At 36.5% G+C, this 23,867-nt stretch overlaps 1 protein-coding gene across 7 annotated transcripts in view; it reads right to left on the minus strand.

Moving 5' to 3' along the window:
• The window catches only part of VTI1A (vesicle transport through interaction with t-SNAREs 1A), a 274,408-nt gene that overhangs the window by 180,921 nt on the left and 69,620 nt on the right, over positions 1-23,867 (minus strand). Inside the window, exon 7 of one of the 7 annotated variants that reach the window (XM_056352808.1) lies at positions 21,003-21,727. The exons of 5 other annotated variants lie outside the window; for them this stretch is intronic. In XM_056352808.1, the coding sequence (XP_056208783.1) occupies positions 21,414-21,727 (314 nt within the window). In that variant the 3' untranslated portion in view covers positions 21,003-21,413. Of the gene's footprint in view, positions 1-21,002; positions 21,728-23,867 lie in introns of those variants that run through there. One more of the 7 variants, XM_056352809.1, reaches the window with a different exon arrangement.

The raw sequence follows: 23,867 nt of genomic DNA on the forward strand, positions 1-23,867 counted from the left end.
TAGAGAAGGTAATTCCTTCTTTTTCTAATACCTTGATATCATTAAGTGACTGTTACTTTCATATAAACGCGCTTACATTTTTCATGTATTGTACCCTAATTCAAAAAGCAAAAATACCAAATATATAACACTGAAAGCCAACAAACCACAGTAAACTAAAAATACTAAACACACTGCTCAGAGATCCTGCCCTCTGCCCGCCTCCCCCTTCCCCCCCCCCCCCGATGTCATTACTGTTTACACAAATATATTACTAATGCGTATTACAAATTAAGCGGAACAGAATAATCTTTTTGCCTAGACTTACAGGACATTTTACGTCTTCAATTTGATGAGCAGCAATAATACTTTGAGTTCTAAAATCCTTTCACAGATAGAGAGGTTAATTGGTTGATCTTAAAGTGTGGATAAAATTCATCACCTAAATTAAACACACATGCATATGTGTGTGTACATATGCATGTACAAACATATATATATATATATAAAAAAGCATCTTTACACTTTTTTAAAAAGTTACTTTAATTAGAGTAACAGACACCTTTCTGAAATGAATTAAGTTTAAATCCTGTTCAGGAAAAACACCTTTCAACTACTTGCATATTATTAACACTGTTTTTTTAACTCTTACTCAAATACAGCCAGATGCTTTTTTTGGTAAATTTATTATTAATATCCCTGGTATGCAGATAAATGTTTAATATGAAATTGATATACATTTCAAAAGAACAAATAACTGTGTTATAAGCACTGTATTAAAAAGTAACTACAGTATATTTATGGATACAAAAAATCTAATAGGGTCAAACTTGTAAGACGCTGACTAACATTACAAGTAGGTACTTAGAAACATGCTGCATTTTCCCCAAATTCCATTACGGTAACAAACACAAAAAGATGCTGATATCCAGTTCTGTTAAGTACATCTTTAGTTCCACCCATTACACAGTATCAAGTAAGAGAACAGTTTTATCTGACTGGTGGCTCAATGGCGCAGCCTATGTGTACAAAAGTATAACACAAGAAGTTTATAGGTCTATAAATGAGTGCCAACCCTCTGATTTTTTTTTTGGATTTAGATAAGCAAACATACCTGCAATTTATAAAAGTGATGAGCTGCATAAATGAAAGACTATTTTACTATGCCCATACTTACCGATCTAAATTAATGAAATTAACCACAATATAAAACATGAAATGCAAGCGATTCTGTGCAGAATTAACAAATAAGCTAATTTCTTCTGATATTTTTCTCTGAGTCTAGATCTGAAACAATGATTTTCACTCATCCTTTATTAAAAAGACTGCAGAATGAAATCTTATTTCACATATATATATATATATATTTACAATTCACAACCTTTACAATGCACATATGGGTACATTAATATTGCTTGCCTTGTGTTCTTCTTTTCAGAGGCAAAATACCTACTTAGATTCACATTTTTTGTTTTCAAAGTAATATATTCAGTGAAAAACATATTACTACTCTGCTGTAAGTAACAAGCAAATTCTTAGCTTATATCTGTAAGCTTAAAATTTTAGCACAGAAGCATGCAAATATAAGTACCAAGAAATACTCTCCTATATATGCATCTAACATGCAATAGCTCTCCCACTTCCCCACCCCAACTCTCAATCAGCTCAAAGCAACCAAATTCAGTAATTCTACTTAAATAGGATCACAAGCCAGTTACAGCACAGGATCTAAGTTTGTATTGTAAAAACCAGGGAGTTTTACGAGAGAGAAGGAGAGAAAGATGGAGACTGACCAGCTCACACCTCTAACGAACTGGATAATAATTTTCAGACTGGTTAAAATTCCAGTTAGTTCATTCAAAGTGGATGTTCAAACCTGGCTATGATATGTCAAGACCTGTATCACTTGTTAAAAGTGAATTGAAGAATCTTAGCGTCTTGTAATTGGGGAAACCTGCAAGCAGTGCATTTTGTTTAAAGAAACACTCCCCTAGCTAATTTGCCAGGTTTTAAACCAAAATAAAAAGCATAACAAGAAAAATAATAATGTATCACTCTATAATATATATAATATAAGCATATATCCATAGAAATGTAGTGGCAAAACTTTCAAGTAAAATCTTTTGAACAATTGGATGTTTGTATTTTGTTTTAGAGAACAAAGTCATAATGGTCTTTATAAAGCCAAGTATACTGATGTTAAAGTCGCCTTTTTTTTTTTTTTTTGTCATGCAGAGTTCGCTGCTAATCTAGACATAGAAGAGAACTGTGTTTTATATTTACACTCAATTCTTTTTTTCTATTATTCTAATAAAATGACCCTGCATATTTACTCAAGCTGTTTAAACAGGCAAGAAGTGCAAAAACCACAGCTTGCATCATGTTACAAACCCAAACCAGTAAGAAAATTGCACGCACAGAAACAGGTATTAAATTAAAAAAAAAAATAAAAATCAGACAGTACACTTGTTTCAGGGTATCACTTATTTATGCATATATACAAAAGTGTAAAAGCTTTTTTAAATATATAAGGAATTTGTTTTTTCCATTGTCAGCATTTCTTATTTTTTATAAACATGCAATTAATCAAAAAATCCTGGATTTAACTCAAGCTCAGATAACATTGTCCCTTTGTTTTCCAACTAAAACAGTTTTGCAGGTTTGTTTCCAAATAGGTCAAACGATCCTATTTTGTTATATGCAAAGAGATCGATATACTAATTTCACTTTATTTGCTAATGCTGCTCATCATTGACCGTTAATAGTTTCTTTGGCCATATTCCTTTTTATTTTTGAAGAACTTGTAGGGCATGAATGCATGGAAATGATACACTACATACTTGGCACTAAATTGCCCAAACCAAAATTCTGGGTGTTGGAAACAGCAGAGTGATGACTACACTCTGCATCCTACACTAAACACATCTTGTTTTTCACAGTAATGGCTTTGTGTACTTACTTAGCAGTGCTCTTTAGTGCTGTTTCGAACAGACATTTGTGGTCGGCTATGGACGTGCTCACGTCCTGAAAGGAGCTGCTTATTCAGTTAAAGTTAAATTCCCACTCCAACTGTTTCTCTGGTTGCTTGCTGTTTGCTCATTCTTGAATTAAACTGGTCGCACACACGTTTTTCATGTTTGATCCACTGAAATAAAACTAGACAATTTTTATAGACATGGTTTTATTGAAATGGATGTTTATTAGTTAGATCATACTGCTCTACAGAAAATAATTCTCTTGCTGCTTATAAACATTTTGATCAGCCATATTCAAGTGAAAGAACAAGTCTAAGGGGGAGGGGGGAAGGAAAAGAAAGAAAATGGGAGGAGTAGAGACCGATACCATGTACAATTCTCATGTGACCTGTGATACTACCTAATTAGAAAACTTAAAACTTTCCATAAACCTTTCAATTGGAAGCAGCAGTATTACTACTATCACCGTTCAGTTCGTGCTGGCTGATTTACTACCTACATCTCTGTGAGCAGAGGAACAGCAAATGCAATGCATTGTTTTGAGGAAGAAATCTAACGGCACAACATAAACAAGCACCATCAGTTTCGAAACTGCATGCAAATAGAGCAAAGGGATTTTTCCAATAGATCGTTCTTCATTACGCTACAGGACACATAAGAGAACGCTACGGAACTGCAACCTCAATTATACTGGCCAACAAATTACCTTTAACCATTAAATTAGAAAATGTTCTTCAGCAATATTCAGTTTAGCATTCTACACTGTCTCCAGGCTGAAGGTGGTCTGCATGTTGAACTCAGTACTGTGTGGGTTATAGTCTTTGTTTGCAGTCTTAACTGGGGATTGCACCTTAGCTACCGTAGTTCAAGCGTAAAAATACTTTGTCTGTAACACTATATACTGTTGCCAGCGACCCTCTAAATCCTTGAACCAACTGTGTCCTCTGGTGTCACAGAAGATAATGCCAATTTATTGCAATGTGTGGCTTTTTTAACTGATTAAAATTAAGCCGTAAACACGTGACAATGGAATTAGCACATTTAGAGAGTCTGTTTTCCCACATCCCATTTTGCGCTAGTGCGGCTGATCCCTGCAACTCTACGCGGGTGCAATTTTAATGACTTCGCTAGGTTTTGATGTTCTTATGAAAAAGCAGTGCTTGGTGTTTGTGGAGAAGGTAGATATGGAAGCTGAGTAGCTGTGATTGGGGACACTGTGACATCGTCTCTGTTTTTTGATAGGATCGGTGTCATTTTCCTCCCCACGATAAGACACCTCACTGACAGAGCCCGATTAGGGAAAATTTTATTATAAAATTCACTTCTATCGAACAAGGATAGAGTGATAAACAGTTCAGCCTCAGGGAAGAAACAGGAAAAGATTTTTCCTCTCTCTCTCCCCTCCTTTTTTGTTATCCTTCCCCGCGCCTCCCCCCCCCCCCCCCATTTATGAAAAATCCTCCTCCTCGTAGGACTTCTCCTGAAAGTGATTGTGTTTAAGCTAATAAGAATTCCCAAAATGTAAAGATCAAAGACATCTGAATGCTGTTCTAAGAGTAGAAGAGTTGCATTACTTCACAATTCAAGAATATGATTTTAAAAAGTAAAAAGTGAGGAATTCTGAATTACATTTTCTGTCAAATTTGTTAAGACCAAGGACCTTCTGAAAAGGAAGCTTAGACAATCATAACTTTACTTTCCATTATTCACTTACATTTCTCCCTGGTTAGAAAACTGACAAGCTGCAGGGTAAACAAGGAAAATGGATGCTTGTGGCCCTCTAATGCTTGAAGATGGACTAACCTCCAAGGAAGAACATAAAACAAATATTGATTTACTTTTTTTTAATACTAAAACATTTTTGCTTCTGCGTTTGATAGCTCACAAAGGATACCTTTAACGTGGCCTCTAATGTCATATATGCAATATACTTCCGTACAATAATCAGCAGATGCATAGTCAATAAGTAAATATTATCTCTAGAAGCTGGCTTGGGGAACTTTTTGAAAGGAGTACATGAAGTACATGACACAGAGTAACTCATTCCAGTTCTTATTTTACACTACCTCACTGAAACAGATTAATTAGCTGATTAAGAAATAATCAATGATAAAAAGGAAAAAAGAAAAAGAAACAAGCACAATGGAAAACTACTGTACTGATGAAGATATTTTCAAGCTTTCACATCCGAGCTGTAACAATGCCATGAATCAAATGGGTTTCTTGGTGGTTTAACAATAAAACTTCTAATGGGAAAAAAACAAACCCAAACCTAAGCACTGCCAGTTCTTTATGTCCAAAACAGAGTCACTACATTGAAACCATTCCCTCAAGATGGTGGCCCCAAAGTTACAGACCCTCCTTAAATGACTTTTAAGCACTTTCAATAAGAACATTACAAATCTGCTGTCAAAGAGAGCCTTAACATACAAGTCCTTCTGGCAATGTTCTAGATTTGCTTTTAATAAATAACAATGGGAGGATGTTTACAAGCATATATAATTTTCATTAGGCACACTCATCCCCAAATACAGTACACACATGATGCAAACTTCAAATAACTTCAGTAGCAGTTGTAGCCCTGAAGTGAAAACTTGCCAAAAAATCCCTGCTTATTTGGCTAACGTGTCTTTCTAGAAATTGTATTTACTGTCATCTGTGGCCTTCTAAGTATTAACTGAAGGGTCTGCTGAAATTAATACAGCAACAAAACTACATCAGACTCAGCCATCAAGACAGAGCTCAGCTCCTCCACTTGCTACTTGATTGAAAGAAGAGGTAAAATTGTTATTTAACACCCTCAGAATTGCCAAGACAAAATATGTTCCATCTATCTACAGTTTCAAGTTGAGCACACCCTATTTTTAAGAACGTACAAATTATTTTGGAAGTCATGACCATACTTATCCAGTCTTATAATGAAATACGAGATTACTATCAAATATTATCACCATGGGTTTTGTACTGTTGATTCAGTCCCATGCTCCGCAGTTCCACACAACCAGCAAAAAAATGGGTTTTCAAAGACAACTTCATTAGAAACAAAATATGACTAATGAAGGTAAGGCAGATCACTCAAAGGGCAGATTGGACAGCCAACACATTTTAGTCTTCAAAATGAGATTTTAGACAAGTTAGTGATTCCAATATGGGCAGCAGCTGAAGGAAAAAGGTTGATTAGCCGTCTGCTAGATAGATTTCCTTCGATAGCTTCTCAAAAACCCATTTACTTCTGATTGATTGTAACCACAGCATAAGAGCTATTAACAGTGCATTAAACAGATTAAAAAACCCCCAAAACCAACACCAAAACCCAAACCAGCTCAACAACCCCATCTAAAGACAGAGGAATTCTAATTAGCTACAATAAAGCAATAAGGCTATTCTCCCCTACAATTTCTTCCCATGTGAATGTCTTTAAACCTGCCTGGAACTTTTTATCTTATTTGGGGAATGGCAAAGAAAACTCTACGTGACCAGTGCAGACAGCTCACTGTTATGATACCTTCCTTGTGCTAACGTTGGCTGCTCCCTTCTCATGCAGACCGAAAGGGAGCTGGTAAGAACGACTGGCAGGAAACAAAGGTGAGATTAGAAAACAGCATCTTTCTGTTCTGTGTAACTACACAGCACTGCAGTTTGCAACACGAAAGAGAGTTATACCTGAACTCCAGTACCCAAATGAATAATTAAGTTCTTCACACAAATACTAGCTTTTTTCCTGGAATGTCCCCAAATAGCAGCATTAACTAGAGGAGACACACTTGAAGTCTCCTCGAAGGAGCAAGTAATACCCTTTCTGTCCCCAAGACATGTAGCACATGAGTTGTCTGTGTGGATCAGTGTAGCTATAAATACATTTATCTAGAAGAAATAGTCAAACAGTCTCTTCTAAGAGTAGTGTCTGATTGGTTAGCAGAAAATTGATACTGCGGAGTGAAGAATAACTGATAAAGAGATAATCCAGTGTGGCAATGTAGTTCTGCAGCACTGTAGCTCCAGCCTTCATTGGGTGGTGAGTGTAGGGTGATGGAAGAAAAGGATGGGCTTCTGTTGTTTGCATTTGAAGTATGAGGGAGGCATGGTGTGAGCAAACTTCAGATGTGAAGAACAAAAGCCCAGTTTTCCTCTATACCATCTTTAACTATAAGATGAAACCTAAAGCTGAAACACTGCACTATTAGATTTTTACAGCTGATGTTCTGTTTATCTGTTTTTTCCTCTATGAGGAGACGCAAATACCTGCATGCATTTATTCAGTGCATGTACAGCTTCATTTTCAGAGAGAGGGTCACTGTATATGTTCTAAACTGAACTTAATTCATGCTGTAATTTCCCAGACTGTTAACAATACATCATGCTCATTATTGGCATAACCATACATTTCCCAAACAGGCTATATTTAACAAATATTTAAAATTACTTCTGCAAGGATTAAACATCCACAATCTTTTTTATTTTATATAAATGAATAATTTGGGGAGAAGAATAGTACCCAAGCTGGTGGTGGATCAGACTATGCCAGTTACAGGAGCACTTAAGCGCCCATTGGCACAGCAAGACTCAAAGACCCGGTAGGTTTCAAAGAAACACTTTTTTTTTTTTTTTTTTTTTCCTTCTAGAACTCTTTGCTTTCTAGTAAAGCTGCAACCACAATGTTCTCTCCCTTAATGCCACCATAAAAAATCAAAACACTTTAAAACAAATTGATGTCCTCTTTAATACAGTCATCACATCATCACAGTACTCTTGCACCCCGCTTGGTGACAACCAGGGGGATGCATACACACATCTCTCTCTTGCTTGCTCTCCCTCCCTCTCCTTTTTTTTTTTTCTTTTTTTTTTTTTTTAAGGCATTGAAGTGGGCAACAAAGAAGGAAAGACTGGGAGAGACACTCAATTGAGATATTGGCACCTTTGATTGACAAGATCTAATCAGCTTATCTCCACACTAATAAAGTTGATGGCCTGTGGAGCTGGTATATGTCCAGCTTCAAGTGAACTTTCAGTAGCCAAAGCCTCAAGGGCCAGGACTAAGACTGAGCTTATCTAAACTGATTTAAATCAATTCCTAATGGGCTATTTCAATTTGATCAATTTGAAAGGATGGAAACCTGTAACCACTTGACTCAATTGTCTTGATTCATGCTGGCATCACTGGAGATTTGGTCAGAGCCACAAACTATTAATCTACAACGAAACAATGGACCACAACTGACACTTCTGAAATGCTTTGACCCTCCTTCAGGTACTGTTCAGTTTATTCCAAATTGGGTGTTTTACAGAGCTACTTCTCTTGTACACGCACTCAGTAAAACATTTTAAGTATCCTATTCCAAAACAAGCAGTGAATGCTACATGCAAAATGCCATAAATAGGGACTGAACTGCTTTGCAGCTTTTGAACAGTTTGATTTGTTTTTTCTAAATTGACAAAGACCTTTATGTGTTTTGAGGATCTCCCTGACCCACCGAAGGTGGGATAGCAGAATGGAGCAACTATGATAGGAGTGATTTGAGCACTCTGATTTCATTCATCATGAGCCAAATTAAACAATTCACTCCTCAAGTTCTTGAAATAGATTTTGCAAAGCTCAATGCACTTTCAACTCCAGAAGAACATGTAAAGGAAACACATGTAGCTATATATATTACATGTTACTGTGAAAAAGGCTTGCTTCTTCTCTCAGGGTAAATAATTGTTTTTAAGAATCCAACATCATTCATAGCATAAAAGTAAATCTACATAAACTAATTTCTGAATTAAGAACTCTGTTACTCATATAAACAAAGTAATATCTTTAAGCAAACATGACAATAAGATAAACAGAGCATCATCTTAAGAGGTAGAACCATATGCTTGTATGTACCTTAGCAATTTGCCAAAGCATGAGCAGTGAAATGAGGTATCAGTCAAGTATTTTTCAGTCAATAGTACACATGAACACCTTAGGAATGTCTTGTGTTTAATAGAGGTAATTTAAGCACTTTCCAAAGGAAGAGTTTTTAGGTATTAATGCTAGATTACAAAAAACCCTGAGCAATATTTTCATTCAGATTGTGGTTTTCAAGCTGTAATTGCTTTATACAAAATCCACTCTAGTGTTATCACTCAATATCATCTTCACTGCTGTACATCTGAAGATAATTTTGCAATAAAACTTAATTGATAGAGCTTATTTTTCACTAATCTCCTAATATAGAAAAATGAAAAAGTACTAACAGTATGTATTATAAGCTATGACCCTCACAGTGCAGCATATTTCTAGTTTATCAAACTAAAATAGATCCATTTTATGGCATCAAATATTTCATATACTTTAATAATGTAGAGACTTTCTCCCAAAATAGGAAGTAAATGGAAAATTCCCTTAATAAAGCAAAATGTGGAGAGTAAAAGTAATTCACAAAGAAGCTAAGCAGAACATCTCATCTCATAACATTACTAGCTTGTGCCCCACCAACCATTAGTGCAAAATCTCAAAACGTTCTAATTATGGAAATCATTAACTCTGCCATCAGTGACATCTATTGAGAAGTTAAATTCAGTGATTTTATAGTTATAAACTGAACTCCTTCTGACATACCACACAAGCTGGATTCTGAACAAGACTTTTGAAACAATTAAAACACTGTGGATCATATTATATGTCCTTCTCTCTAAGGTATGTTAGACCTAGCATCAGTCCTAAGAGCTTCTCATCGGTTAAGTGCACAGCTCTACTGATTACCCAGAATATTAAAAGGGAAAATAAAGCATTAGGTGTTCATAGCAGAGGACTTTGAATTCCTAAGGCTTTTTCTTGAACTCCAGCACAGCTGAAAGACAACTGTTCCAGAGCAGGGAATTCACCAGGTGCCAGGCAGCCATTAAGGCACCATGAGAGCTGCCACCAGCACCACCTCCTGGAATCCTGAGACCTGGGGTCATGTTGAAATCAAACCCCTATAGCGCAGTGCTCCTGAGCAGGCTAGATAACTCCCAGGCTGAAAAATAAGTGGTCTGCAGAATCAAGGAGCCACCTTTGGCTCACAATCAAGAGTTTGTCTGGTTGCCCCAGATTTTATTCCCAGCTGTACTAGTAAAATTCTGATAGACTATAGACAATTTGGCACTTTGAATACCTGGGTGCTGCTCTGCAATCCATGTGGGCTGAAAAGAGATAAACCTGAACTGTAAAACTGATGTGATCTCTCTGCTCCTGCAGTGTGACTATAAGCCTCCCATCATTCCCAAATCTGCCACCTTTCCACAGCACTTCTGCTTTGGCCTCTTGTAGAAGGATGGAAACTCTTTGGTTATTCAAGGATGACTCAAAACACCAGAGGGAAGTGGCGAAATTGTTCCTACTATTCGGAATGTTTATATAGGCTTACAGATACCACCTTTCCTGACCATTCAGGACTACTTCTGTAAGACAGAGAAGATACTGCTCTGGCCTCATTTATCTGAGCCTCAGAGATTAATCTAGCTTGGTGCCGTTTTGGGTTTGTTTGTTTGTTTGTTTTTTAATTTAACCTCATTAGGCTTTGGTCTACCTATCTACAGAATGAATGTAACATCATTGACTCTGTCTCTCAAGAGGGTAACATGGATGCACAAATGAAGCTCTGGGAGCTCATGATATTAAAACCATACGGCCATCAAACTGGCAAAAAACCTGCAGCCACTTCACATATTGTAAAAATTAAACTAATGCCTTATTTTTGCATTTGAATGCCTCTCACGCTGTCATTTGATGAAGGAAAAGTTTTCTAAACATAGCAATCAGTTTGCTGAAATCACTGCAGATGTATCAGACAGAATTAATGATTGTAAAAGGCTCACAGTCTTGTGCTTTGTCTTCTGTGAATGAAAACACTACTTCCAGACCAGATAAAAATCAGCCTCTGCCTTTTTTTGGCAGTCTGATCATAACAAGGCCAAAGTAATATTAAATCATTTATGAGGTTTTTAAGTTTAAATATCAAAGTGATACATATGCAGAACTGTTATGACATTTGAATTTCAGCAACAGGCATTTCAAACTATGTAAAACCTGACATTTCAGTGTTTATATACAGAACCTGCTACGATACAAAACACCACCTCTCCACCCATACTTTTTCATTTAAAACTTTCTTCTTTGTTACACAGTCACAGTTATATTTCAGCCTGCTGCAAGAACAGATTCTTGCCTAGAAACCTGTCATCCTTATGCAAATAGAAAAAATCTACTGTATATTAATTATGATTTTTATAGTGATCACTTTCAGTCTCCTCGTTTCCAGTAGTCAGTCTTTCATCCCCCTTATTATTCATGTAGAAATGTTCTTTTGGCAGCTAAAATGGTAGTACTTTTATGCAATGTTTTGATGAAGCACACCAGAGAAAATAAAACAAAATTAACTGGACTACCCGAAAAAGGAAAACAACACAGGTGATACACAACTGTTCAGGGTATTATTTTCATGAGATATGGGAAATAACATGTACTGCTCATCAATTATTCCATAATGTATAATGCCTGTCTCCCTAACCTTCTAACAGCTGGGATTGAAATGTTTTGACACGATGATCTCTAGGTGGAAATACTGAAGGCGTTAAAATATAGATATAAATAGGTGATAATGAAGAACAAAATGTGTACCATTTTCTTGCAGTCACAGTTTGCAAATTAACAAGCTGCTATCGATTTTTCTTTGAGGTCAATAACAGCATTTATTGATCTGAGAAGTTAATACTCACTGAGGTCAATATTATATCTCAGGGGTCAACAAATCTGGATACTGACTTCTATTTCCTGTCCATATATAAATATTACATAGGCAAAATGGGCAAATTTAATCTTTGGAGATAAGAAAGCGCTGTATTTGACACAATACAAAAACCCCAAAACATTTAAAGTTAAGAATAGAGACTACTCGGATCATTTCCAAGCAGTTTTCAAACACGCAAAAGCTTTTATTAATCTACAGTCTGGCTTCATGACCTATATCTTCAGTTCTGAACTTAATGTCTCCCAAATATAGAATGATCATTCATGGTGCTATTTCCTAACACCAAAAATAAAGCCACTTTAAAGGCTACTCAATATCAAGTGGACATTAACAAATTTTACCAAACTACAATAAAGCTCATAAGAAAAGAAGTAGCCAGGTAACAGTTGTGGCCTTTCTGATTTTACTTATGCCCAATTCTTTCCAATGTGATCTCAAGCAATATCAAGAGAAACTCTCCTACTGCCTTTAATGAAATCTGGACCAGGCCCTTGTAAAACCATGCTGTTTTCTTCTGATTTCTAGTTTGGTACTCAAGCAATCACATCTCTAAAGAAAAAATTAGAAGCCAGCAATTAGTCTCCTGATAATTTACACAGACACGTATCATTGAAACTCTAGCATACTCTTGGAAAACAACTGGAAAGGAAATACCAAGCCCCTACAGGTATTTTTGCAGCTAGGTACTCCATTATAATAAACGGTCAATAACGTAACATTTCAAAATATGGAAGTTATACATTTGATTTCTTAAGAATTACATCTGTGAAGAAATACTATTAAACTTAACAGCACAAGCAACATTTAGTATGTGCATTACAGGCAAGCATTTAAAATGGCTAACAAGGATACTACAGAACTTCAACAATACTCTGCACATTTGCAGAACTTTACAATTTAAGAACTTTTTACCATTATGCAAAGCTGAAAATGTTATTTTATGCATGAATAAACTGTAACAGAAGGTCTGATAGCCTACAACTTGTACAGAACTAAAACTGTTAAAGCTCAGACTCCAGACCTGTGTTGTAGATATGAGTGAAAACACAGGTCATCTGGGTTTTGACAACAGGAGCTTTCTTTGAGTATTCTAACAAGCAAAAATTCAACACAACAGGAGATGATATAAAGCTACTTCCAGTGTTAATTCAGTATTCTACCTGCCTGTACTAAAATTTTGCTTCAAATCTCATAAATGTACAACATAAATATTAAAACATTCATTTGCTACCAAAACATAGTAGTTCCTAGACAAAACATCTATATAACGCTGCAAGTGCCTTATACAGAGAATTAGATGAACAACAGACCATTTGTAACAAACAAAACCTAAGTATTTCAAATACTTTAAGAAACATGATTATGCAAATAGCTACCTATGTATCTAAGAGGAAAATTAAGTAAAATAGTATGCATTGCTCTTTACAGACAAAGAAATACACATTTAATTTAGAAGTAAAAACCTGCAATTAAGAAACTGCAGTCAAACTGATTTTGAACTAATAGTTTAAATTACTTTCTTAATGTAACAATCACTCTATTTGCAGAGCCATTATCATGTGGCAATTTCTGCCAAAGGAAAACCTTTCAACCTCTATTTTGTCCTTTTTGGGTCGTCAGTAGGCTATGCCATACCTCCATATATTTCTTTAAGGTCTGTGCAGCTTCTGGAATATTCTTACTTGTTTTGTGATTTATTATTTTTTTTCCCCAAAATTTTGAATTTGAAACAACTTTCTTGGAAAAAGGAAATTAAAAACATTATTTTCTTGTTTTAGTAGCTCAATAAAACAAAACTCCCTGTCATCACATGGGGAAAACAGTAAAATTTATCCAAGCATCTTACATTTGCAAATGATTAATTTATTCCACAATTTAGCATCGTTTCCATTTCTGTGGGCCAGATTCTTAGAAGTATTTAGAAGTGTTTTCTCCAAAGATGGAGTTAAGTGCCTACAATTAGTTCAGAAGATGGTAAAGCAGGTCTATAATCAAGTATCACTTTCTTCCATCTGATTTAGGTACCTTACCTGCTTAATTAATTCAGAAAAAGACAATAAAACATAACTGCAGCTCCATAATTTATTATATTTGATCCTGAATATTTTTTTACTTAAGTTTCATCCTGTCCTACTTTTATACAAACTGAAAACTGTAGAGCAGTCTTGTTTTATAATAATTAATCTAAGCCTTAACACACCATGAACCAACTAGTGCAAGAAAGTAACATGTTTTTTCTGCATCTGTTGGGTTATTTAAAAATCTAAAATAATTAAGACAATAACTTTTCAGCACAAGAAACTGCAATGACAAAAATTAGAGACAGTGTTAAACTTCACATTTACTCTACTATAAATAGTTCTAGCAAATAATCTAGTACATGACATTTATAAAACTTATGGTGACGGTAGAATTTTTGTTCTGCAGAGTATTTTATGTTGTATGCATTGAAAAGCCCTCCACTTGACTCATTAACATTTGCACAAGACTGCCTCACCATTTAAAACTCATTTAAGAAAATATAATTTCTAGATTGGTTTTAAAATACATCCTCACCGTAACATTGAAAACAGTAAATTTTAAAAAATCAAAATAATGGGAAAAATTAATGTGGTATCTAAGTTTCATTCTTAATGCATCTCAAATTAATATTTCACTACTGAAAAACACAGCACTCAAACAGCAAAAGCACTTCCATACAAAGAAAATAAGATATTATCAGTCATTTTCACAAAATTTCTCAAGGTGTCATTCCAGCCAGGTTTTGTAGCAGTCAAATGCCAAGACATTCAACACATGTAAATCTTACAACACTCCATTACAAAAATCGGATTAATACTTTCAAGACACATTTAATAAAAACATAAAATTATTGCATCTATGTGAATAATGAAAAAAACAGAGACTGAGTAATCCTCTTCATCTAACTGTTTTGCATGGTGTCTGTCTAGATCGTGCAAGAGAGCTAAACAGGAACCAAACCCCCAAATACACCAACACTCCAAATCCTCACATTTATACTCACAGAAGCCATAAAATATGGAAAAATTCACCACAGTAGAGACCAGCCAGGCACATGCATGTTAATATTTATCTTTGCAAGATATGCCATGTAAATTGTATGGTTTATTTAACAAAAATGCAAACCACAACAATTAGCTACTCATTATAACCTAGATTCAAGCATCATTATACTGAGCTTAACCTCACTCACAGAAAGAAATTATTATCTTGCAAACCTTTTTGGAAACGTACTAAACAAAACAGACAACCTCTCCTCCCCAGCATGCCCATGAATGCATGTGCACACACACACTTGTAATTCAATATGTAAATATTTATGCTCTGCCAATAACTGGGCAGGTTTACAACCATGAGCATTTATTACAATTGTGATGATTAGGCCAAGAGTATAAAATTTCATATAAAATTTTACATTTACTTTTCTGGAGCTAGTGAAGTAATACAAGGTAAATAGCAAGTGGCAGAAAAACAACCACAATGTGCCAGAGAGCTGATGCTGGAAATTAAGAGCAAGGGAGGAGTTAGCAAAATATGGAAGGAATGCAAGATCACAGAATCAGTGGAAGGACCAGCCGTTGAACTAGAGGAGTTAGTATGAAGAAAACAAAAAGGCACTTGAGCCAAGAAAAGATGTAGAGAAACACGAATGGACAGATGTGTGTAAATGACCTAAAATAGACTGACATAAAATTGTGAAAAGGCAGTTTTCAAAGCCATGAACAACAATTCTGTGGGTCTACAATTCCTTACAACAGTAGCCAATATCAAGCAGTAGTTTCTCAAAACAAGGCTGTAACAGCTCAAAGAAAAACATTGTGCTGGTTCAGAAAGATGACCAGTGGAACAGATCAGCAGTTGAGCTCACTCTGACATGAAACCAAGCTAGACAGTAAACAGTTTCCTACATTGAACTCCTGACTCTTTCAATAAGGATGGCATTAATTTCAATTTTACAATGGATACATTTACTTAGTAATCAAGTAAAATTTGGCTACTGGGCCAAAATAAGCCTCATTGTTCAAAAGTGAAATTGTACAAACCAGGTCCAACTGAAAACTAACAAAGTTTTGATTTAAAAATAGGCTTGAACAGCCAGTATTAGTTGCAAAAATCAGAGGTTACATCCTCACCTGACACACATTACACAAGCAGACATTTCACCTGCAACTGGACTAAGTTTCCTTAAGGTTCAGTACTTATCCAATTGCATGCTAGTCCATGCAACAATTTGGTAACTTTTTGGACAGTATATGGCAGCAATTACAGGAGAAAATATACTCTATAAGCATGGCACTAAAATCATTAGCATAAAGTAGTATGGTAAGACTTGAACTATATGAAGCAACATCCAGATAAGCTACTCTTCAGTTATGCCATACTGGGGTGAGAACAGTGGTTTTTCATTCCTCTGCTTCTATGCCTCACTTCAAGACAAAAGTTTGGGCTTCCCCCCTACCACTTCTACCAAAAAAAAAATAAAAATTAAAATTTGTGCAACTCTTCCATCCTAAGTTGTAAAAGAGCAAAATACTGCACTTGAAAGATGATCTACCACGAAAACTCTTTTGATATTGACTTTACCTAGAAAAGCATGTTCAATACAGATAAATTTTTTAATGTTAAACTTTGTTCTTTAGTGCAATTGGAGGAAAACACTGTTCGCCTGACAGGAAGTAGAGGCAGAAGGCTTCAAAGAAAAAACATATATAAAACCCCCCCAAAACATAGAGTGAAATCCATTTTGTCAAGTCTAAGCTCATCAACTTTTCTTCTTGATGTAAGCTGTAATACAAAGTCTTTGCCCAACAAGACCTCATGCTGTGCAAATTCAGCCATACCCACGTAGCAAAAAAAATCTGTTAAAAACTATCAAAAATCTTGTTGTTTACTTAGGCACCCAAAATAATAACTCACCAAAGCCTGCTTTTTGAATGAAGTACAGAGCTTCTGTTCTGTGTACAATGAAATCACTAAGTCTTTAAATTAGCAGGATATTAATAGATTTGAAGGTCAAAAGGTGAATTTGTAATTCTAGTCAGCTGTGCCTTTATAAGGGTTGTGACAGATTGACTGTCATTGCCAAGCCCGTATCACTTGGAATCAATTAATTTCACCTGATGAAAGTTCAAAAGAAGTGGTTGTGGTATAGGATGGGAGGGAGAGAAGAAATCATGAGTAAAAGGGAAGACTGTCTAGGTACAGCCTACCGGAAGTTGAATTCCACCCATTAAAGACTATATTAAAGACTAACCAGCAGTTCCTAACTACCTGAACCTTTTGGACAAATTCTCTATAACTTTTTTTTTTTGTTTTCTTCTTTTTTTTTTTTTTTCCCTCTCTCAGGAAGAATATGAAACCTGATAAAGAGAACTTCTCAGGCCAACACAAATTGAATTTTTCCTTGCTATAGGTATGACTTCACGTTTTTTTGTCCACCTATCACAACCAGTTGTCTGGACAACCTACGTTAGATAAAATTCTGACATTTCTCTGAGACACCAAAGTGCAGTGGCTGAGAATGTTGTTCAAATAAGGAAAGAGACTACATAATGGAGGAAAAACAAACTGGTGGCTTTTTCCATTATCCCTTTGCCAAACCAAGGTAGTTTGTGAAGAGTTTGCTCAGACTGCTAGAAACAGACTGCTAGAACTGCTATTCATTTATCCTTCTATTTTTATCCTCATTTCTTTTATTTGCCTTAACTGCTCAGAACCAGACAACAAACTCTGAAATGTTATCACAGGTGGGAAACTTCCCTGAGGCTAAATAATTTCAAAATTGAAAGAAGCAGGTAGTGAAACTTCAGACCAAAAAATATAAACACATACCTCAACCTATAATTTCACATTTTTATTAGGAGAACAAGTCTTTAAAGGCTTTGCTATGGACTTAGGAATACCTTAATCAATAAACAGCATCTTATGCCAGTAAATATGATAGAGAGTGCCAGCACTGAAGATCACGCTTAAATGCTGTTTTCAGTGATTCAGTGAGAGGTAGTGAACAGTCTACACAAGTAGGGGTGATCCAATACAGTGCTTTTAAAATAATGTTTCAGAAGTTATCTTCCTAGATCAGTGTATAATTCAAATATCAATGTATTTAAAGGCATTCTATGACAAGTGCAAGGTATTTGTGAAAATACATACACATTTCAGCCTGTATGATTACTCGTCCAGAATGCACATGGGAAGTATTTAAGCACAAAATTTCTGATATCTGAAACAAAATGTTTCCATCATTCTAGCATGGAATAAAAATCCACAGTCTGAAAATTATGTTTCTACTACATATAATAAAGTATAATTAAGAAGTTATTGCAATGTTTTGCTCATCCCAAAATCAGTCTTAAACTTACTTCAACTGGATGCCAGTTCCTAACAAGACTGAAGTTGAGTTGTCCCATGGTATGTGGCACAATAACGACTTCCTGCACATTAGCAAACATTAAAATAACCTGGGACTTCTTCCAGAACAGAGACAAAATGGCCAAATTTGTATCACTATTTTTTGTACTATAGTTAGCAAATCTGTACTACTGAACAGATTCGACATTCCTTATTTGCTGCATTAATGGTATAATCCCAAACCTACTGAGGTGAAAGATAAGCATTCATTTTATTGGAATTCCAGTTGAAAGGTGCTGAGTACCCAAAAGATAAGCTTTTAACAGAAATGGTCTTCCAATACTGCAGAGACTGTGAAAACTCTATAAAATAAGTTTTTCTCATCTCCTCAAAAAAAGTAGTTGGAAAAGTATTTTTTGGTATTCTGAAGCAGTTAGAGAACAGGACTTAAATAATGAAAATGCACCATTTCCTTACTTTACAGTAAGCACTTTACGTATTTGTAAATATACGAATATACTAAAAACATCTGTATCCTGCATTTGCGACAACACAGACAAGTGCAGAGGGCCACTGAGCAGAGGGAACAGGCTTTGAACACTACTGGACAAGGTGAGGTGGGCTACTGGGGACACTTCTCATGGCCACAAACATGCAAGGCCCATGCTGCTGTGGAGTCAAATCTTGGAGAGGAAACAGAGTGAAGGGGAACAGGGATGGTGCCACAATTTGCACGAATACGTGCAAGAGTATCTGGACAGAGTATTAAAGAGAAATGTGGAGCTAGGATTGGGAAGGTCACAGCTGGGAAAGCTGGCGAGCAGGAGGGAAGGGGGACGGGAGGGCCAGGAGGGAAGAGGTGGTGGTAGATACAGAGCCAGAGGGAGCAGCTCAGCGACTGGCCGTGCAACAAACCAGCAATATTCAAACTGAAGTTAGCGGAAAAGGTACTTTGCTGGCATCAACAGCCACACTGTGAAACACTGAGAAATAGAAACTGAGCAGTGTGGTCCCTCCATGCCCTCCTGATGCTGCTTCTGACTGTCTGTTACAAGGCACCAGCACTACCTGAACATGTTTCCCTCCCATGACCGCGCAGCTGAGATCCTCCTGAGGCCTGACATCCTCAGAAACAAAAATCTCTCCGTATTTCTTCCTCCTCCCCACTTTAAAGCCTGGGCTACGAAGAAGGGCAGAGGGCTTAGAGATGCAGGAATGCAATATGCCACTTCAAAATGAATTTCTGAAACAATAAACAGATTTTAATAGAAATCAGCTGGCAAAGAAAAAATTATATATGAAACATGAAATACTGTTGCTAGCAGAAGAAACAGGGATCATGAAAAAGCTCTCTCTGATGGTGACTGGAAACTGCATAAAAACTCATTTCACTGTAGAAACTTTGGATTAAGATTTCAGTAGAAAGATGTTCTGGCATATCAAAGAAACACCTGAGGAGGAGATATTGGTATATGCTCCAGAACTCAGAAGCTCTCTTTCTCTAATGAAAGGTTCTACATACAGTATTCACGTATACATGTATGAATAATTCATTAGAGATGAAATAGGTGGATATTAAGTGTAAATATCTTGGACAGGAATAGACGTTTTTTATTTAAAGCAAGGGGCAATAGAAGCAAGGTCCTGATTTTCAAAACTTGGTTTCCATTTCCATACCCTTAGTTATTTGGAGCTCAAATGTAATTGGAATATGCATACAGCTGAAGACAGAACAGGGTTGTGAAGGTCCAAGTGATATTAACTAATGCAAGCAAATACTAAGTGTACAAAATAACAACAGGAAGGAAGCAACACTTTTTTTCCCTAGTCTAATGTAGCCCTACATGTATGAATATTAGTTTGTTATTTTTATAAATTAACATTGGATGCTATAGCCAATTAATTTTTTCCTAAGCTGAACAAATACTTTTCAGTTTGATCATAGCAACACCTAGTATATTCTCTATCTGAAAAGCCAACCTCCAGCTCTTGCAACTGTAATGGAATGGAATCAGTTTAGTGGATATACTTATTTTAGTTTTTGTCATTCCACATATTCTATGTCATCTCTGGTGTGCACCTTGTTTATGACACCGGAACAGCACAACCACCCTATGAAATATGGAGGGAAAAGGTCCTTCAGGGCTGGTGCTTGGCGTTCAGGTTGAACAGCACAACCACCCTACGAAATATGGAGGGAAAAGGTCCTTCAGGGCTGGTGCTTGGCGTTCAGGTTGTTCCATCAGTGAAGGAGTCGGGAATCACAATCTGTGGCATGCTGCTGCGGACAATGTGCTAGCATCTCAAATTCCACTACTCATATCTGGCAAGACACCTACTGGAGTCATTTTAAAATAGTTCCCTATTCATGCTAAAGTCATTGAACTTGAAGCCTCCTGCCTTTAGGAGCCCGCTGTAAACACTTCTTAACACATTCTCACTGGCGATCCTTTTACTGTACTTTTGCTCAATTCTGCATCCAGATAAGACAGTTTCTACTATCATTTCATGAAGAAGTAAATACACCTCTTTGTCTAATGAGATTCTCATTTACCTTCCACTCAGAACGCTGCCAATACTGTGAGGCGGGTCTGACCATCTGCCTGTCAGCTAGGCTACCACTACATTACGTTATATATTTATAGCTTAGTCCAGAAAGAGAGGTTTGACTGTAGTTCATTACAACAGGTGAAATCCACTGAAATTCGCTTGGATCCCTAAGTACTAAGAATTATTCATGTCACACAAGGGTGGAAAATAAGCTGTTGTGTCTCTTTCTCAGAGATATTTCTCCTTTAACTGTTTTAGAATTACATATTCCTGGAACCCCCAAAGAGTAAGGAGGATTGGAAAAAACATTTTAAGCAGCCTGAAGTCAAGATTCAGAAGGATTTTCTCTAAATGGAACAAGACAGTTTTTCTTCCTTCAATTTATTTTCTTTAAAACACCATGTTTACATATTACAAAAGGGATATAAAACCAGAAGCCAAGACAAAAATTTAAGATTTGGTGCAAAGACTAGATCTATTACCCACAAACTACAAACTTTTCTAGTAGCACGGATATTTCAGAGAGATTCAGAGCTACGGCACAATATCCAATAATTACCATTCATAGAAGCAAGCTCAACATTTGTTCTCATATTACATGTACTGAAAGCTATAGCAACATCTAGGGTTCATGAAGAAAAAATAAAAATGTGTGATGTAGTTTTGCCACGAAAGCCTGGACAGCTTTCTTGCACTGTCATGAAACATGGATCTCTCTTGCACTGTCATGAAACAAGGTGAAGTCTATTAAATATAAACACCAGGATTTTTTTTTTCCCTAGAAAGTATCTGGGCAGTTGAGAAGAACATACTGAAAGTAATTCACCTGTAGATAACAATGGTCCTCTACCACAAGGTTTGCTCTTCTTTTCCTTGTCAGTGTTTTATATTTGCATGTCAATTTTATCTTTGAAGATGAATGAAACATTTTGAACTTTTCTTCATCCAAAATACACCTGTCTGAGAAAACGTATTTAAGACTTGACAAAGTCTTTACCACACTACACTCCACAGAGAAAATAAAGAAGTTCTGGAATTCAATTTGATGCTGTGGAAATCTGAGCCCAGGGAATGGAACTAGGAAATCTCCCCCTACAAAATAGGAAGAATTTTGTGATTCATCAGGATTAATTCAACGGACTCTCCTTTCAATTGAAACCAGCAATTTTCAGGCATTTTTTAAATCTATCTCATATTCTGAGGCTATATGGCTAGGGTAAGTGATCTGAAATTAAGAATACTGAGCTCTAGTGTTGTAAGTAATGAGTGGTGTTGGAAATGCCTAGTAACCAGGCTGTAAACTTGCTTGCCTGTTCCCTGCCAGCAAAGCAGATGATAATATAAAACCAGAAAAATAACATCATGTCCTAGTTTCAGCTGGGATAGGGTTAATTTTCTTCTTCGTAGCTGGTATAGTGCTGTGTTTTGGATTTGGTGCGAGAATAATGTTGATAGCACATTGACGGGTTTAGTTATTGCTAAGTAATGTTTCTACTAAGTCAAGGACTTTTCAGTTTCTCAGGCTCTACCAGGGAGAGGGCTGGAGGGGGAGCAGCAACTGGGAGGAGACGCAGCCAGGACAGCTGACCCCAACTAGCCAAAGGGCTATTCCATACCACAGACCATCATGCTCAGTGTATAAACTGGGGAGAGTTGGCCAGGGCTGGCCGACCGCTGCTCGGGGACTAGCTGGGCACTGGTCAGTGGGTGGTGAGCAACTGTATTGTGCATCACCTTGTTTTTTCCCCCCTTCCCTTTGGATTTTATTCCTTTCCCCATCTCTCTCCTTTTCATTACAATTGTTATTATCATTATTATTAATTTTATTTCAATTAGTAAAGTGTTATCATCTCAACCCTGAAGTTTTACCTTTTGCCTGATTCTCCCCCCCATCCCTCTGGGGAGAAGGGAATGAGCAAGCGTGGTACTTAGTTGTCAGCTGGGGTTAAACAATGACACACAAAGTATTTTTTAAACAAATATTTTGGTAAGAAAAAAAGTAGATGAGTGCACTTTGCAGTGTTATCAACCAGTATTAAAACTTCCCCTACTAGTACAAACAATGGAGACCTTCAAGATTCAAACAGCTGGTGGTTTCCCTGTATGTCCTGAGAGATTTCCCTCACACGTATTTGTGCCATACAACTCAAGCAATTAAAACACAAATGTTCTGATGAACTTACAGGTCTACCAAACGCCTGTTAAAATTGCAACATACCCCTATGAATATTTACAGTAACATTCTCCTCCTTACAGTAGGCCTTGAGTACTACAGAACTGGTTACCAGGTAATAAAGGCTTTGCTTAGTCTTTCAGGAGGTTTCCGCACAGATTTAAGCATCCTCAGTATCAACAAATGATAGCAAACCCAGTATGAAAGCCTGACAGTCAGTGTTGGATTGTGTCTTAGAAACGGTGACATATGTGGCCTCCTGTTCGGACACCGCTGAAGCCCATGAATCAATGGCACTGCTCAAAGAAAGAAGTCAGACCTACCAACACATCTCAGCTTGTATGAACAACTGTACATGAGATGAAAGGGCTTATCAATTTAGAGATGCAAACAGGAAAAAAGCTTCCAATTTATCATGGTAAGTTTCAGGAATGGCAATGTGAAATTGCATTAAATTAGTTAAGTGATGTCAGATTAATCCTTAGATGATCACAGGGGCAGGTTAAAGTAGTATATGTATTTTTGCTGATTAAGGTAATAAGAAAGACCCAAATGTGACTTATTCCAGAGGTGAAAATCATCCAGCTTCATTACAACAAGCAACATAAATATCCATAATTGTGAAAAGGCACAACATAAATAGAATAGATACTTCAGGGTTGTCACCTTCACCTTGTCCTCCCAGAATCACAGAATGGCTGAGGTAGGAAGGGAGCTCTTGAGATCATCTAATCCAATGCCCTGCTCAAGCAGCGTCACCTAGAGCCAGGACTGTGCCCACCTCGATTTTGAATATCTTCACAGATGAAGGCTCCACAATTGCTTTGGGCTACCTATTTCAGTGTTTGACCATTCCCACAAAAAAATAAATAAATAAATAAAAATAATGTGTTCTGATGGAATTTCACAGGTTTAATTTTTGCGCATTGCCTCTTGTCCTGTCACTGGGCTTTACTAAAAAGATTCTGGCTCCCTCTTCCTCATTCCATCTCATCAGCTATTTATACAAATTGACACGCTCCCCCTGAGCCTTCTCTTCTCCAGGTTGAACAGTGTCAG

The sequence above is a fragment of the Falco biarmicus genome, chromosome 9 (genome assembly GCF_023638135.1).
Source record: "Falco biarmicus isolate bFalBia1 chromosome 9, bFalBia1.pri, whole genome shotgun sequence".
Classification (NCBI taxonomy): Eukaryota; Metazoa; Chordata; class Aves; order Falconiformes; family Falconidae; genus Falco; species Falco biarmicus.